The sequence below is a fragment of the Thunnus maccoyii genome, chromosome 5, assembly GCF_910596095.1.
Source record: "Thunnus maccoyii chromosome 5, fThuMac1.1, whole genome shotgun sequence".
NCBI lineage: Eukaryota > Metazoa > Chordata > Actinopteri > Scombriformes > Scombridae > Thunnus > Thunnus maccoyii.
In genome coordinates, this window is record NC_056537.1 from 14,245,844 (window position 1) to 14,259,825 (window position 13,982).

The 13,982-nt window shown below is 37.8% G+C and overlaps 1 protein-coding gene across 1 annotated transcript; it reads right to left on the bottom strand.

The window, feature by feature from the left end:
- Positions 1–1,236: 1,236 nt before the first annotated feature.
- On the bottom strand, positions 1,237–9,147 carry LOC121897585 (protein mono-ADP-ribosyltransferase PARP6-like). The gene is made up of 22 exons (XM_042412156.1): positions 9,063–9,147; positions 8,699–8,776; positions 8,424–8,518; positions 7,762–7,822; positions 7,575–7,665; positions 7,427–7,493; positions 7,102–7,251; positions 6,868–7,009; positions 5,482–5,613; positions 3,893–3,988; positions 3,695–3,787; positions 3,480–3,605; positions 3,311–3,376; positions 3,124–3,191; positions 2,948–2,996; positions 2,693–2,805; positions 2,511–2,583; positions 2,286–2,355; positions 2,096–2,175; positions 1,940–2,003; positions 1,771–1,855; positions 1,237–1,663 (listed from the first exon to the last, which is right to left on the bottom strand). The coding sequence occupies exons 1-22, from the start codon at positions 9,084–9,086 to the stop codon at positions 1,567–1,569; spliced, it is 1,920 nt and encodes a 639-aa protein (XP_042268090.1). The 5' UTR covers positions 9,087–9,147; the 3' UTR covers positions 1,237–1,566.
- Between the last annotated feature and the right edge of the window lie 4,835 nt (positions 9,148–13,982).

A 13,982-nucleotide genomic window follows, 5' to 3' on the forward strand; every position in this document is an offset into this window, starting at 1 on the left:
ACAATTCTTTGTTTTAACTGAATTGGTCTTGATTGTCCCATTTCATTGACCTTCTTAATGTGCCTTTTTGCTGATGTTTCACTAAATTACACTCTCACTGGGGTAAAGAAATGGCAATAATAGTTTTGGCAACACACAGTATATCACGGTTTTTGAGACAACTTTCACCCTGCACTATCATCAGACAGCCATATGGTCCTTGAGAAATGTCTTCCTCAGGGCTATTACAGCAACTTCACAGTTCTCCTCCCTTCAGTCCATCGCCTGCTGGGCTGACCCAGAAAAAGCTGCTACATAATTTGTGCCTCTTTTGAATCAATGACATTCATGAGAACAATTATACCTTGGAGCTGATACATTTTGCCAAACTTGCATAAAACCACGAGAAAAAGATCTGTATCCAGATGCCAACAGAGGTGTTTTTTGTCTTCAGAGGAGCTGAAGGGAGGAGGTCAGGAGGCAGCTGTGGGGCTCATATGGATCAAGTATACTGTTATAATGGTGCATTTCTGCCTCACAGGATGGTATGCACCCCATGTTATTCACTGACTCGCAAAATTAACACAGAGATGTGGTTCTCAATGGGGTCAATATAGGTCTGAGCAAATAACAATTGGTCCTCAAGAGGATCATCCACTGTATGTGAATGTAAATTAAATGCCCATTAACTGTCCTTTAGTGAATATTCACCTCTTGGGAATATTGTAAAAACCTTTTGGATATTGGCTGTAGTTCACTGGAATCCTTCATGTGATTCAAAACTCTTTTATTTTATCTCTTTTTTTTGGTATAAAGGGTATGATTGTTTTTATGTGTGACTCTTGTGACACATCTGGTGTGTTATGTAGTTGTCTAGTGTTGTTTTTCCTGAGAGGAGAATGTGACTCAGATCCATGTCAACACATGTTTTGAATGTGCCCAAAATTCTGTCCAATATTAACATCTGTCTCCACTTAAAGATATTAAGAAATATAACATAACAATTATGTTTCTTTATGTTATTAATAAAAAGGCCCAAAAGGGGAGTTATTACTGCTTACAGCTCCATCTTGTGGAAGAAAACTCACATTACACAAATAACAAAATAAGGAGTTGTGGGAAAGCTGCTTTAAGTGAAGGGAAACACTTGAATCAATTGAAGAAAAAAAAGAGCAAACATTGTAAAAACTTTATTTAAAAAGTCTGTAGTTATAAAACATTTACAAAATATGTGATTATAGTACAGTTATGACACTGGTGGTAGACACAGATTAAACTACACCAGACTGTAAATTATAAGGCAAAACAAAAAGCTTCTGTAGCATCATGACACAACAAATTATAAGATATAGTTTAAGCCATCTAATATAAAAGCTACTGAATACTGAAAGAATAGATGCTTCACAGGGTTTAATGGTTCAATGTCAAACACATTTGACAAGAGCAATATCAGACAACTCATTGTTTAATGATTAGAGAAGTTCAGACGTAAGTTAGTTCATGGGTTCATCTCAAATTTGCACTCTAAACATCAGATAATGTAAGGAAATTCTAAAATTGTCAGTGAACAGTAATAAAACTGTTTTCTTAGCATGGCTTCGTAGCAATGACATGTAAAATTTCCTTGTGGATGCTGGCTTCCTGAGTGTTGATGTGGACATCTCCCACTTGACCATTTTCATACCTGAGAAAGACAAAAGCAGGAAACTGTTGTAGGAAACTGAAATATAGTCCGGACAGAAAGGTTTTTCAAGCAGATACGTCTCTGCTGTGTTGTCATGTTCTACTCACACAAAGAGGAAACGTGTACACACATGGTCGGATATCGGACACACCCAAATGTTCCCATGTTTTTGAAGTTCCTTTGAAGTAATGACTGTTAAAAGACACAAACACCTTTTAAAAAACAATATCCAAAAAAATCACAGCAAATCCCGTGGCATTATTTTCTTATATTTACCTTCACAGAGTGCAATGCAGTTTAGGTTCCTGCTTTGCAGAAACCTGGCTTGCCCCAGATGTTCCTAAGACAGGCAGAGAGTATAAGATGAGAAATGAACAAAACGAGAGGATCTGCATCGAGACAAATTTTGAACAAATGTGAATGATGCTGCACCTGTTTGATTTTGTTTATTCGGTTGTTTCTCTTTATGAGTTCTTCTTTGGTGAGTATTTGGTGTCGTCCTTTACCCATCTCTGAACAATGAAAAGGATATGTTTCAAAAACACACCAGAACCAATAAGCAATTATTAATGCTGTTTTATATGAAGAGTATTAGGAAATGTTTTAAAATGTGCATTTATACCAGAATATCCAAATGATATGCTTGAGATCGGGCTTAAATAGATGCCTTTCCCGTATGCAGCTCCATGAAGCTTAAATAAGACACATGCCAAAAAAGATCACATTACAGCTAATGAAGACATCAGTTTAGTTTTAAAGAGGTGTCACAGGTCTAACTTTAACCCACGATCTACCAAATCTCCACTGTGAAATTGTTAGGCTTACATTAACTTCAGTGTTATATTACCTGTAACTTTGTATAAGAGGCATTAATCAGCCCGTTTCGTAAAATAGAATGCCAGTTTTCAATGTGGGAACCACTGAAAGAAAAGAGAATAGAGGTCTGAACATATGAAGCAGGGATTATGTTCTGCATGTGAGCACTGATATGAATGTTTTTTTCAGTGACACAACTTTGATTTTACTCACTGGAAAGCAAAGGTGCTGCCATGAAGTTTCCTGGCAGCTTGAAAACGAGCCTCTTTGGACGGGGGGCTGCTGATCAGCAGGAACTGGTGAGGCGTGTGCATAAACTTCAGTTGCTAGTGTGCACCAAGTGATTACAAAATATATACATTAGTATAAAATGCATATAAAATATAAAACATCATCTAATATGTGGCTGCTACTAATGAACTACTTTGTTAAGAAAACACGTTCTAACTGTAAACTGCTCCATCGTACCCTGTTCAGTGGAAGTTTGACAATGTGTGATCTGTTGCTTGCTAAAATCCTGTTGTCAAACATACAAACAAACACCTGGATATGAATCTAAGAAACACTCTAATATAATAAAATGGCAACTTTATGAAAGTGAATAAAAATATGATTGAAATGCTTGTTAAGATTGTATCCCTCACCACTGCAGTAAGGGATAGGCGAGAGGGTCGATCTTGTCCATCTGCTTCTTTATTTCAGTATACGGACCCTGCGTATAAATGTGAAAGAGACATTAACCACCTTTCATATTATTCTCAGACAAGCAGAACCAGATGAAAATCTTGAAAATGGTGTCATGAGTGTAAGATTTAATTTAAGATCAGTCACCTGTGCCATCCTCCTGATTAACAAGACACCGTCTAGAGCCTTTTGAAGCCTGTCATAGCTCTTTCTCTGCCACAAAAAAATAACACAACTGATTCAGAATAAATAAACAAACACTGAATAGTCCATTTCATATCAAGCCTGTAATAAATTAGATTAGTTCAGGTGATACCTTAGGACTAAAGGCCAGGGTTTTGGGGTTGCATGGATCAACAACAGATGGGTATGGTTCAAATATGATGCCCTTGCGTGAAGATTGAAGAGCAGCTCTGCACATAGCCACCAGCAGGTCAACTACCTGTAGAACAGAAATTATTGAAATACAGTGATCTTTCATTATTGTTACCCATACTATCTAGGAAAACAAATTATGGATGTGTTACTGACCTCTGCACCAGTAGCAACCTCCTCCGTAACTCCAGACATAACCCCCAACGTATAAAAGGAAAAGACACAGAGTTCTCTGGTGCAAACTGCTGGCTAGAAACACACAAAGCAGAATATAAACAATGGCAATGCCAGTCTTATTAGTGTTTCAGCTGATTAGCCACTAAATCACAAATAAATTTCTTTGTAGGAGCGTACCTTTAACATTGGGCCATTCTGAAACACATGTCGCTCATCACAGACCACACAGTATTCATTCAGTGTGGGGATCCTCTGTTCAGCATACCTCATTATCTGCGTAAACAGTGAAAAACAAATGTGATTATACATTTTTCTTACATTTTGTCTTACTGTTTATATGAGCAAAAGCCACAGCATTTTTCCTATTGTTAAAGATCCCTTCCAGACATGTAAATACTCTCTGTAAATACCTTCTGTCTGATATGTTTTATTTTTTTCCCCAAAAATTTTTTTAAAAAATCAGTCAAATAATATTAGGCCATAATTGGCTATTTGTGATGTCATGAATCAGGCTCGTACGTACACATCTTATACTGAGATTTAAGGTGAGCACAGAGACACTTTCCACTTTCAGCAGACATTTTTGAGTGGAGGGGGACTTGAAACCTGCATATAAATGAATGTCTATTACATTCAAGCCCTTGCCAAATGAGTTCACACAATGTTGAATAAGCCCATCACTACCAGATAAATCTCTCTGTATTTCACAGTATACAGACTTTTCAAATCTGGTTGAGTTTGACATTCCCACATTGGCCAGAGGAATGCATACTGCGCATGCTCTATGGGCAGATCATGCGCCCTAGAAACATCTGCTGGCTGAGCCACCTAATTTCCGGTTACCCCTCTGCTAACTTAAATGCCATACATCCATGCTTGAATGGGGATAAAATAATTTCTTCTAGACTTTCCAAATGGGCTGGGGTTAGCTTCGAGCTAACTCTGGTGCAGTGCATCTTTAATGTTTAAAACTGCACACTCTCCCAATCAATAAATCAAATTACATAATTACATATTATTATGTTTAACCATACTGTGATTTCATAATTAGAGACTGTACCCTACAGTGTCTGACTATCTGAGTTATGACACTTTAACCATATTCTCACCAGTTCCTGTCTCTGAACATTCTGTGCTGGGTTCTTGTGACGTCACATGGTTCCTATATCTGAACACTCTGTGCCTGGGTCTTGTGATGTCAAACGGTTCCTATCTCTGAACATTCTGTTCCGGGTTCTTGTGACGTCACATGATTCCTGTCTCTGAACAGTGTGTGCCGGGTTCTTGTGACGTCTCAAATGAGCTTGCTGGAAGTATCAACACTCATGTTGTTCTAATCATTTGATTTTATGTTGTTATATTTTCTCACCAAATGGATCAACATAAACTTATTTGCGTCATCATCTTTTCAAAAACCATTTTATTTTTCATTTCTTTTTATTATTCATTATTAATATTAATGGTGGAATATTCAGAAATGTGAATTTTTGCATCATTTGCTGACAATACAACAATTTACTGTAGCTGGCCAAATCTAAATGCACTTGGAACGTCTCTGCTGTTTCTTCCCAAACTTCTCCTCTCAGACCCCAACACCTCCTTTATACTCCTCTTCTGTCCACTTTCAGAAGACACAGGAAAAGGACACCGGAACAACCGGCAAACATATTCAAACAAAGAAACATCTGCGGCTGCTTCTAGCATTTTCTCAGAAAATATATAATTGTAACTGTTTTATTATCCTTTCAAGATGATCAATACTGTACCTGTACCAAGAAGCCGTGTTGTAGTGTTGGAGTGGTCTTACAGTGCCTGATGGCCTGGGAGGAGAAAAGCAGCTCTATCAGCTGTTTGGTGCTAAGCTGCGCTGATGACTTCACTGCTGACACCACCACCCTCTGTGGAGGAAGAGACACAAACACTGCTCTTAAATACTCTGGTGACCTTTTATTTTATGGGTCCTTTAAATATATAGTAATTTCCTGGAAGGTTTAAATGTAATGGTCAATTTTCAGGGCATTTTGCAATTTTTTGGTGAAAAATATTTAAAAAATGTAAGAAAGTCTTATATTTTGATTCATATGTAGCTCTTAATTTGCAAAATGTAATCTAATATACCAATGTAGTTTGAAACACAAAACTAAACACAGAAAACCATATTTTATGTCAGTTAAAGAATTGTCAAGGGTTCGCTCATTCCAGAAACCAATCCTGGTCCTGCATTTGGTGTTGATGACCTCCACCTTTGTCAGCAGCTTCCTTACAGATGTCTCCTGATGACTATGGAAGCCTGTCGCACACAGCAGTGTTTATTTCCTTTGCTGTTTCTGTAACAGTGTTTTTTCCACAGAACTGGGTTGTTAGCCCTGTGCCCAACCCAACCCCCAACCTGGAGAACCAGTGGATTGCACTTTGCCAGGCCTCCTCTACCCTTTGCCCTGGATGACTTGGGTCTCGCTACCAGGAGACTAAGCTCCTGCCAGTATAGTTCTTGGGGTCATTGAGGCATGCAAGCCCACCAACCACCACAAGGTGGCAATCCTTCGGGGAGTCTAGACTGGACACCAGAAGGAAGGCGTAAGAGAGGAAGACCCAAAGAAACCTGTCGTTGAACAATGGAAAGAGAACTGAAAGGCCTGAGGCAGACCTGGGGTACCATCCAAAAGTTCACCCTAAACAGACAGGAATGGAGATCCTTTGTTGCTGCCCTACATGCCAAATAAAATGAGTGGGCATTTACAAAATAAAAATGCCTCTTTCTGTTTTTTCCCCATAATTTCTACCAAATTGTACCAATCTTTCTGTAAAATGCCTGAGAAACAGACTGTTACATTCTGGGAAATTACACAGAAAATTTGCAAGATATTAGCATAAAATTAAAGGATCTGTAAAATAAAGCATTACCAATACTTCCAGAACTTAAGAAGGAATAGGAGAAATGATAACCTGGAAAGATTATTGCAGGCACAGAAGTACAATACAGAAGGTCAATATGATGAAGATCTGAGTGGGATCAAAACATTGTCCTGATTACATTTTGTGGCTTGGAGTGGGTGTGCAGGCATCACTTTTTTCATTGAAGCACAGAAGTAGCCATAAAATATTTCCACGAATCTCATAGAAATGTATTTTGAAGTACATCTTTAATTTACCTTTCCAGTGGGTGTATAGGTGAAGAGCTCTCCTGTGGGATTCTTGATGGTATAGGCAGTTGTATGATTTGTGAAACGATTCAGTTTCATTGCAGGCAAATCGATCCTATCCCTAACAGTAGGTTCCTGGAGCTCGCTGGTTCTGCTCACAGTGAGTGAGGTGAGAAATGATTAGATTCCCAAGAAGAAATTCCCACAGTAAACTGGAGCTGAACATACTGTACTATCACATACTTTGATAGTGGGAGCCAGATGCTAAATCTTGCACGAAATTTCTTGATGGTTCCACCAGGCCTGAACCAGCTGTGTCTCTTCTTCTGTTGGGCTACAATGTTCTCGTTAGTTAGATGTTTCCACTCCTGAGCTATGAAGACTGTGAGAATACTAGGGAACAGAAGTGAAGGGTTAGTGTTTGTACAACCAGAAGGGGGTCTATGAATAATATAGAGTGGGATAAAACCATATATCCTTATCTATCTCTGAACTGAATAGTTTGAAATTGTATTTTGAATAATCGCAGCACTAACATCGCCATAAAAATTATAATACAAACACTCACTTCTGCAGTTGTTTCCCAAAGCTGAAATTATCTGTATTGGACGGCTGAAAGACTTCAACTGAAGGTGCTGTGGTGAGAAACATCACTGAATCAGGTGTCACATTGATGTACAGTAAATTCTGTGTGTAGCAGTGTTGTTGATGCTCACCGGGTCCGTCAAGATACCGAGAAAAAGAAAAGTGCAGACGAATAATGATTGGCTCGGATGGTTTAATCGTCCAGGCCTTGGCCACCTCCTCCTGTGGACACCAAACAGTGTCAACATATTAAACAGGTCCAGATGCCATGACAGCAAAGATGTTACTTGAATTGTGTGTATTTTTACTTCAACTTACTCCCAAAAAGTTGGCATTAATGTTTAAGTCAACATCCACATCCTCTATTGACCCATACTCCCTAGCAGGAGAAAAAGAAGGCAAAAATTAATTGATCAAAAACATGTTTTTCTTATTGTTACTTCACTTCACTACTTCACTTGGATGTTTGAGCTTCACTGTGCAGAATGATTTATCTGCAGAATTTGACACTAGAAAGCTGTTTTCACATTGATCTGCTGAAGAAGGAAAGTTTCAAGGTATGTACCAACAAGCATGATTTGTGACATCACAACTAGTTTGGAGCCAATTGTGCTCCAATATTCAATAAATGTGATGTAGAAACCTGAAGCCTCCAGTGCACATACACTGAGAATGGGCTTTAAAGTGAAGTAGGAGACATCTTGTGTCTAGCAGTTAAACTTTTGAAATGAAAAATATATATATGATATTCATAGATTCAGAATTTTTCAGTGAGGGAGAAGCAGTAGATGTCATTTTAAGGACTTTAATTGAACTTTTTTTATGCAGAAAGACCATATTAGACACAAATTATCATTACTCAAAGCAGAGTATTTTTATATGTCTTAAACATGTCTGGAGGGGATCTTTAACAATGCAGAAATGCAGCAGAGATTTCTTCCCTTTAAGGCCATGAAGATTTAAGATGATCAGACGCTCACCTGATGGAGACTGCGGAGTCTGAATACAGCGTCCTGACTGCCTCGATGTCTGCGTCCAGCTGGGGGTGGCGGTACAGGTCAGTGGGACAGCTCTCCTGCGGAGACAAACATTAACACAATTACCTTATGGTCCAAACAGCTCAGCACTACAGGAGGCTGAAGGATTAAGACCACTCGCAGAGTAGAGTTTCACATTTGAAGAAACACTTCTGTTGTTGTCTTTACTTATGTATGTATTCCTAAGTGTCATAGGAAGATAATAAAGTGAGTTTTACATGGATTCCACACAGGATCTCTTCTGTGTCGGAGTCCTCATCAGTTTCACTCTCTGTCCACTGCTGGCACTCAGTCTCCTGTTGGTTTAATGGGAAAAGCTGCCAATCAAACAATCCTCTTATTTACACTGCAAACAAAGAAGACTGACTGTACAGCTGAGACCACCACTGATTTTAATATATTTGCAGGAAATTTAGAGGGTAAAATACTCTATCACAGTGCTCTATATGATGCATATAGAGCATCTTTACTCACATGGTAGTAAGAAAAGACAAAAAACTGTACTATCCTTTTTTAGAGCTATCAATAGTTTTGTGATATTAACAATATAAAATAAGAAAAAGAAGAGGAGAATTGACTCACCATGTGTTCAGTTGTTTGGCACATCTTCAGGAACAATCAACAGACTGTTCACTCCACTGTGACTGATACAATTAAACACTATGCTGGAAAAAAACATAGTTGACTTATCTTAAAAACAAAAATATATAAATAAACATATTGCAGCCAGTATTTGCTTCAAAATTTAGACATATTTTCATTATCAAGATGATTGTTGTCTTGTTGCTGCCTTTAACAGCATCTGTGAGGACAAGAGAAGTTGGTACTGATGTTATTGGCACAAAACCACAGAAGCTGAGTTCTTACCTTTCCTTTCTGAGACAAATCTGGAGCTTCCGCATATTTCACTCAAACAAACAATGTAATATTATGAAAAGAAAGAAACAAAAATCTCCACAATGATCTTGAAACCATAAAAACAAATTAATATTCCTGTTTGATGGCTCGGCTGGCCGTCTTGGTTTGACTGTCCTCTCCCCCTCTGGTTTTGAGCAGCAGGAAGTGCCACATGTTCAGTCTTGGTCCCCAGTGTCACATGATTGGCTGCAGATATTAACAGACTGATCAGCTGAACCTGGTCCAGACAGAGGAGAGGCTGAGGATGAGACCTGCAGCTCCAGTCAGTGCTGTTACTTCATGCTTTTTTTGCACACTTACATTATCTCTGTCCTATTTGTGTGACATGAATGCCATTGCCTGCACTATTTATACACTATATGCTTCAGTAAAGGAGGAGAGGCAACCCCCCCCCCCCCCCCCCCCCCCCCCTCCCATATAAACAAAGCAAATGTATATTTCATGTTATCCTCCAGATGTCAAGATGTGAGTTTTAAGACTGTGATGAGAACAAAGATCCCTGGTGGCAGATTTGAAGGATGGTGACACCAGTGATGTTTGGCATTTATTAGTCTTCCTGTCTGTCTGCTGTGCGGCAGTCTGACCTTAATCGGCAGTTAGCCTTGTTAGCGGTCGCCTGCTGCTCCACAGTCTGTCCAGATTAGACACTTCTAGATCTGCATACATCTGTGCAAGTCTTCTCTCAACAAGTGCTTTTCTCAAGAGTAATCCACTTATACTTGAGTGGGTGTTTCGTATATGTAGCAGTCTTTATTTATAGGGAGTATATCATGAACACTTGTACTGTATACTGCAGTTTTCAAATCTTTGTATGAACAACCAAGAATATAATGAAAACCAATACAAAGCAACTGAAATTTCTTCTGTGGTGAGTCGACACCTCTGAGACAAGTGTCAACAGAACATTATAAGCTTCACAAAGGTAGCGTTTGTTGCAGAGCTATTGCATTGGACTCTACTGTGCACAATTTTATATTGTAATTTTGTCATTTTATACACCAACTATTTCATTACAATCTGGCCTTAACCTAAGGCCTACAAGTTAAATGTACAACAGGTTCACAATGACGGAGAGAGGGATCAGATTTCTCCAAGCTCAGTACAGTATCTATTGTATCTATTAAAGGGATATGCAGAGACCAAACATTAAACATGTGAAATCATCAGGAAGTAAACTGAAATAAATATAGGTTAGTGAATCCTTTATTAGTCAAATTGAGATCAGGATTTTTTCTCTTTTTTACAATTTCCCTCTTTTGAAATTTGATGTCAACATTAGAGATATAGAGAGGAAATTAGGGTGGAGAGAGAGAGAGGTATGACATGTAACAAAGGACCCAAAGCTGGGATGTTATGGTTAAATAGTACGTGTAACCACTGGGCCACCAGGACACTTTAAAGATCAAAATCTTGTTACAAAGGAAAACAATTACAAGTGTCACTTAGAATATTCAAATGTAATGTTTTGAAATCTTCAGATGGGAAGAGATATTTTTTTGAAACTCATTTAATTTGAGACAACATTGGGGTTTTTTTTTTTTGGTTTTTTTTAAAGATTAAAACTGGTTTGAGCATGTGGTTCAGCGCCCTGTGACCTGACATTAGAATGTGATTTGGCAGAGAGCGGAGGTAAAGAGTAGTTCAAGTAGAGCCTCATAACTAAACACAATATTCATTATAAATAAATAAATAAATATTAATTTGAGAATTTAGAGCAGTTCAGTTGTTTTGCAGATTGTCATTAAGCAGATCCTCTGTAAAAATAAATACTGCACAAGACACTTCAACGATTGCCCACAAGAGAGTGCTGTTGTTAAGAGAGAAACTAACGCACAGGCTTTATGTCCCAATTCCATACTACAGAATAATTTGTATATATAACTACTAATTGTCTTAGTGCACTCTTTTTGCAGTTATGTAATATGTAGTATGCAACGAAATCAAACTGGAATGTCACTGCCAACGTCCACATATTGAATAATTTTTTGTTTTCTGGGGTGTTTATAAAGCTGCTTTACCACAGTTTGTTTTACTTTTTTGCAACTGTAGGCAGCTTCTCCTTTTCCTTAATGCAATGCATTGGTGGAGAACAGCATTCATCAACAGCACACTCAAAAGTCAAGTATTTTTTAAAGCTTGCTGACTATTAATTTTGTCAGTTTTCCAGTTTGAACTGACTACATACTCAAAACCTGTTTAGAATTAGTATGTCATATGGATTTGGGACACAGCTAGAGTATGTAATTAATACACAGAGAAATAAGGTGAGTGATTTTGTTAAAATCAGGTGAGATAAGCAAAGGAATTCATTTTGACCTGTAATATTATATTAATACCTACTGCAGTATGTTTTATAATATAGTACAGATCCTACCACTGCAATGACTTGTGTGCAACTGTGAGGTGAATTTGTAAAAACTATGCATGCGCACAGTTGAAACACAGGTGAAATGGAGTTCATTTTAAAATAATTACTTTTTATATTTTCGCCTTCAACCCTTCTGGAAGCCTGGCGCTGCAGGCATTTCTCTGCTCCCAGTGGCTTCAAGCCAGGTTGTACATAAGTTGTATATTTATCCTTACGAGGAGGGAAGGAGGGGAGGCAGTTTGGAGTCGGATTTCTGACTCTTGAAAAGTCACAGCATCCACACGTTCCAAGAATATTTAGGAGTCATAAAAGACACATAAGTGCAGAAGAAATGATATATTTCCTCTTTTTTTTAAACCTCGGTAAGCAGCTTTACAGGGCATTACATTTATAGACAAGTGTTATTTCTACAAATTGTTTTTGGTTGTTTTAAATCTTGGCTCTCAGGACTCACTTCATATTTCTGGTCAGGTGTTTTTTTTTTTAAGGTTACCTTAAAGCTTTTGTGAGTTCAGGTTAATTAGGTTAATTAATTGAGACTGCCTAATTAAGAACAGGAACTTCAGTCTTACTACAATGCTTTTGCAGTAGATGAGCAAACCCAAGATTACATTTACACAGTGTGACACAAAATGTTTTCTTTTTTAAAAAATATGGCTGCTAAAATATGAAGAATGTTTAACATGACATGCATCTGAAAAAATACTACACACAAACACACACACACACACACACACACACACACACACACACATACACACACACACACACACACACACACACACACACACAGAGTAGACAAAATGATTTCATTACTGAGCAGAGCTGAGGCAGCACATTTTGATTGTATTAAGTAACATTGGGTAGATCTTGTTTTACGTTGAGGTACGGTATGCTCCTCATGCTACATGGTGCCACGCATGGTTCAGCTATAAATACATACACCATAATATACCATGACAGAATGACAACGAGATATACAGTGCACTTGCACATCTACTTTACTCTATTTCCAGTGTGTCATGTTTTGTAACTTAAATATTGCAATGTATGTGTTTGTAAATCTGTCCAACAGGTGTACAGTTAATATTGACTTTGCATCACTGTCTCTGATGAAGAAGCCTCTATTGTTGCTTTATAGTGATCAGACTCCACTACATGAAATTTTCAGTTTGGTTGCACCTTCCCTCTAATTTTGACACTCCATTACAGTACATGAAGCTCCTCAGATGCGTCATGCTGTAAACACAATCCCACCCACGTCGAGCTCATAAAACAACCTAAAATTATGGTTTGTATTTTTCAGAATAAATAGTAAGGAAAAATAAAAAGTAAAATAAAGAAGGGAATAAAAGAAAAATTCAAATGTATTAAAAATAACAATAACAACAACAAATGGTTAAAAAAAAAAAAGGAGAAAAAATAATAGTGTCAAAATTCTTGATATAAACTCACCTGTATTTCTTATTGCATGTTGTATGATGTTAATGATGTTAATGTATGCTATGTAAGATAAAGGGACCGAATTATGTGTGTGTGTTTGCTCTTGTGTTTCTGCCCTCACCAAATGTCACCAGAAGTGACATTTGGTGAGGTGACATTTCACACTGGTAACATTTTGCCAGTACACTTATTTAAGAAGTTCTGATAGATGTAGAGTTGTTGTTTAGGGTTCAGGTGAAAAAGTGGGATCAAAGGTCATATGTAAGAATTCAAATAAATTCAAAGTTAATAAGAATTTGGCATGAGGAGAGTAAAGTTTGGGGTCAAGTACAAGAATTAATTAATACTGATCCTCACAAGAAGTCATTATAATAAAAATATATGTAATTATATGTGGTTTTCTGTAGCTACATTCATGAAAATGCATTGCTCTTTTAATGTTATTAGATATGGGTCAATCACCTTCAAGTGACCGTCGGTGTTGATTTAAATGTCTCAAGTCTGAACTGGTGACCTACGCTCACCTTTAAGTACCAGCGAAAGCTTCATGATTGGCCGGGCAAACAACATTTGCACCTGCGCTGTATCCTTCCTCGATTATTGTCAGACTTCTGTGCTTTTGTCTGTAAATTTTAGACTCAGTTTAATATTCAGCTTACAAGAACATCGTCCGTGTGAAAAAATACGTTTATCATGATGTGCAAATAGCGAATATTAGCTGAACTGTCGCGCTCTATTTCCTCAGTCAGCGGACGTTGTTCACACATGGAAAG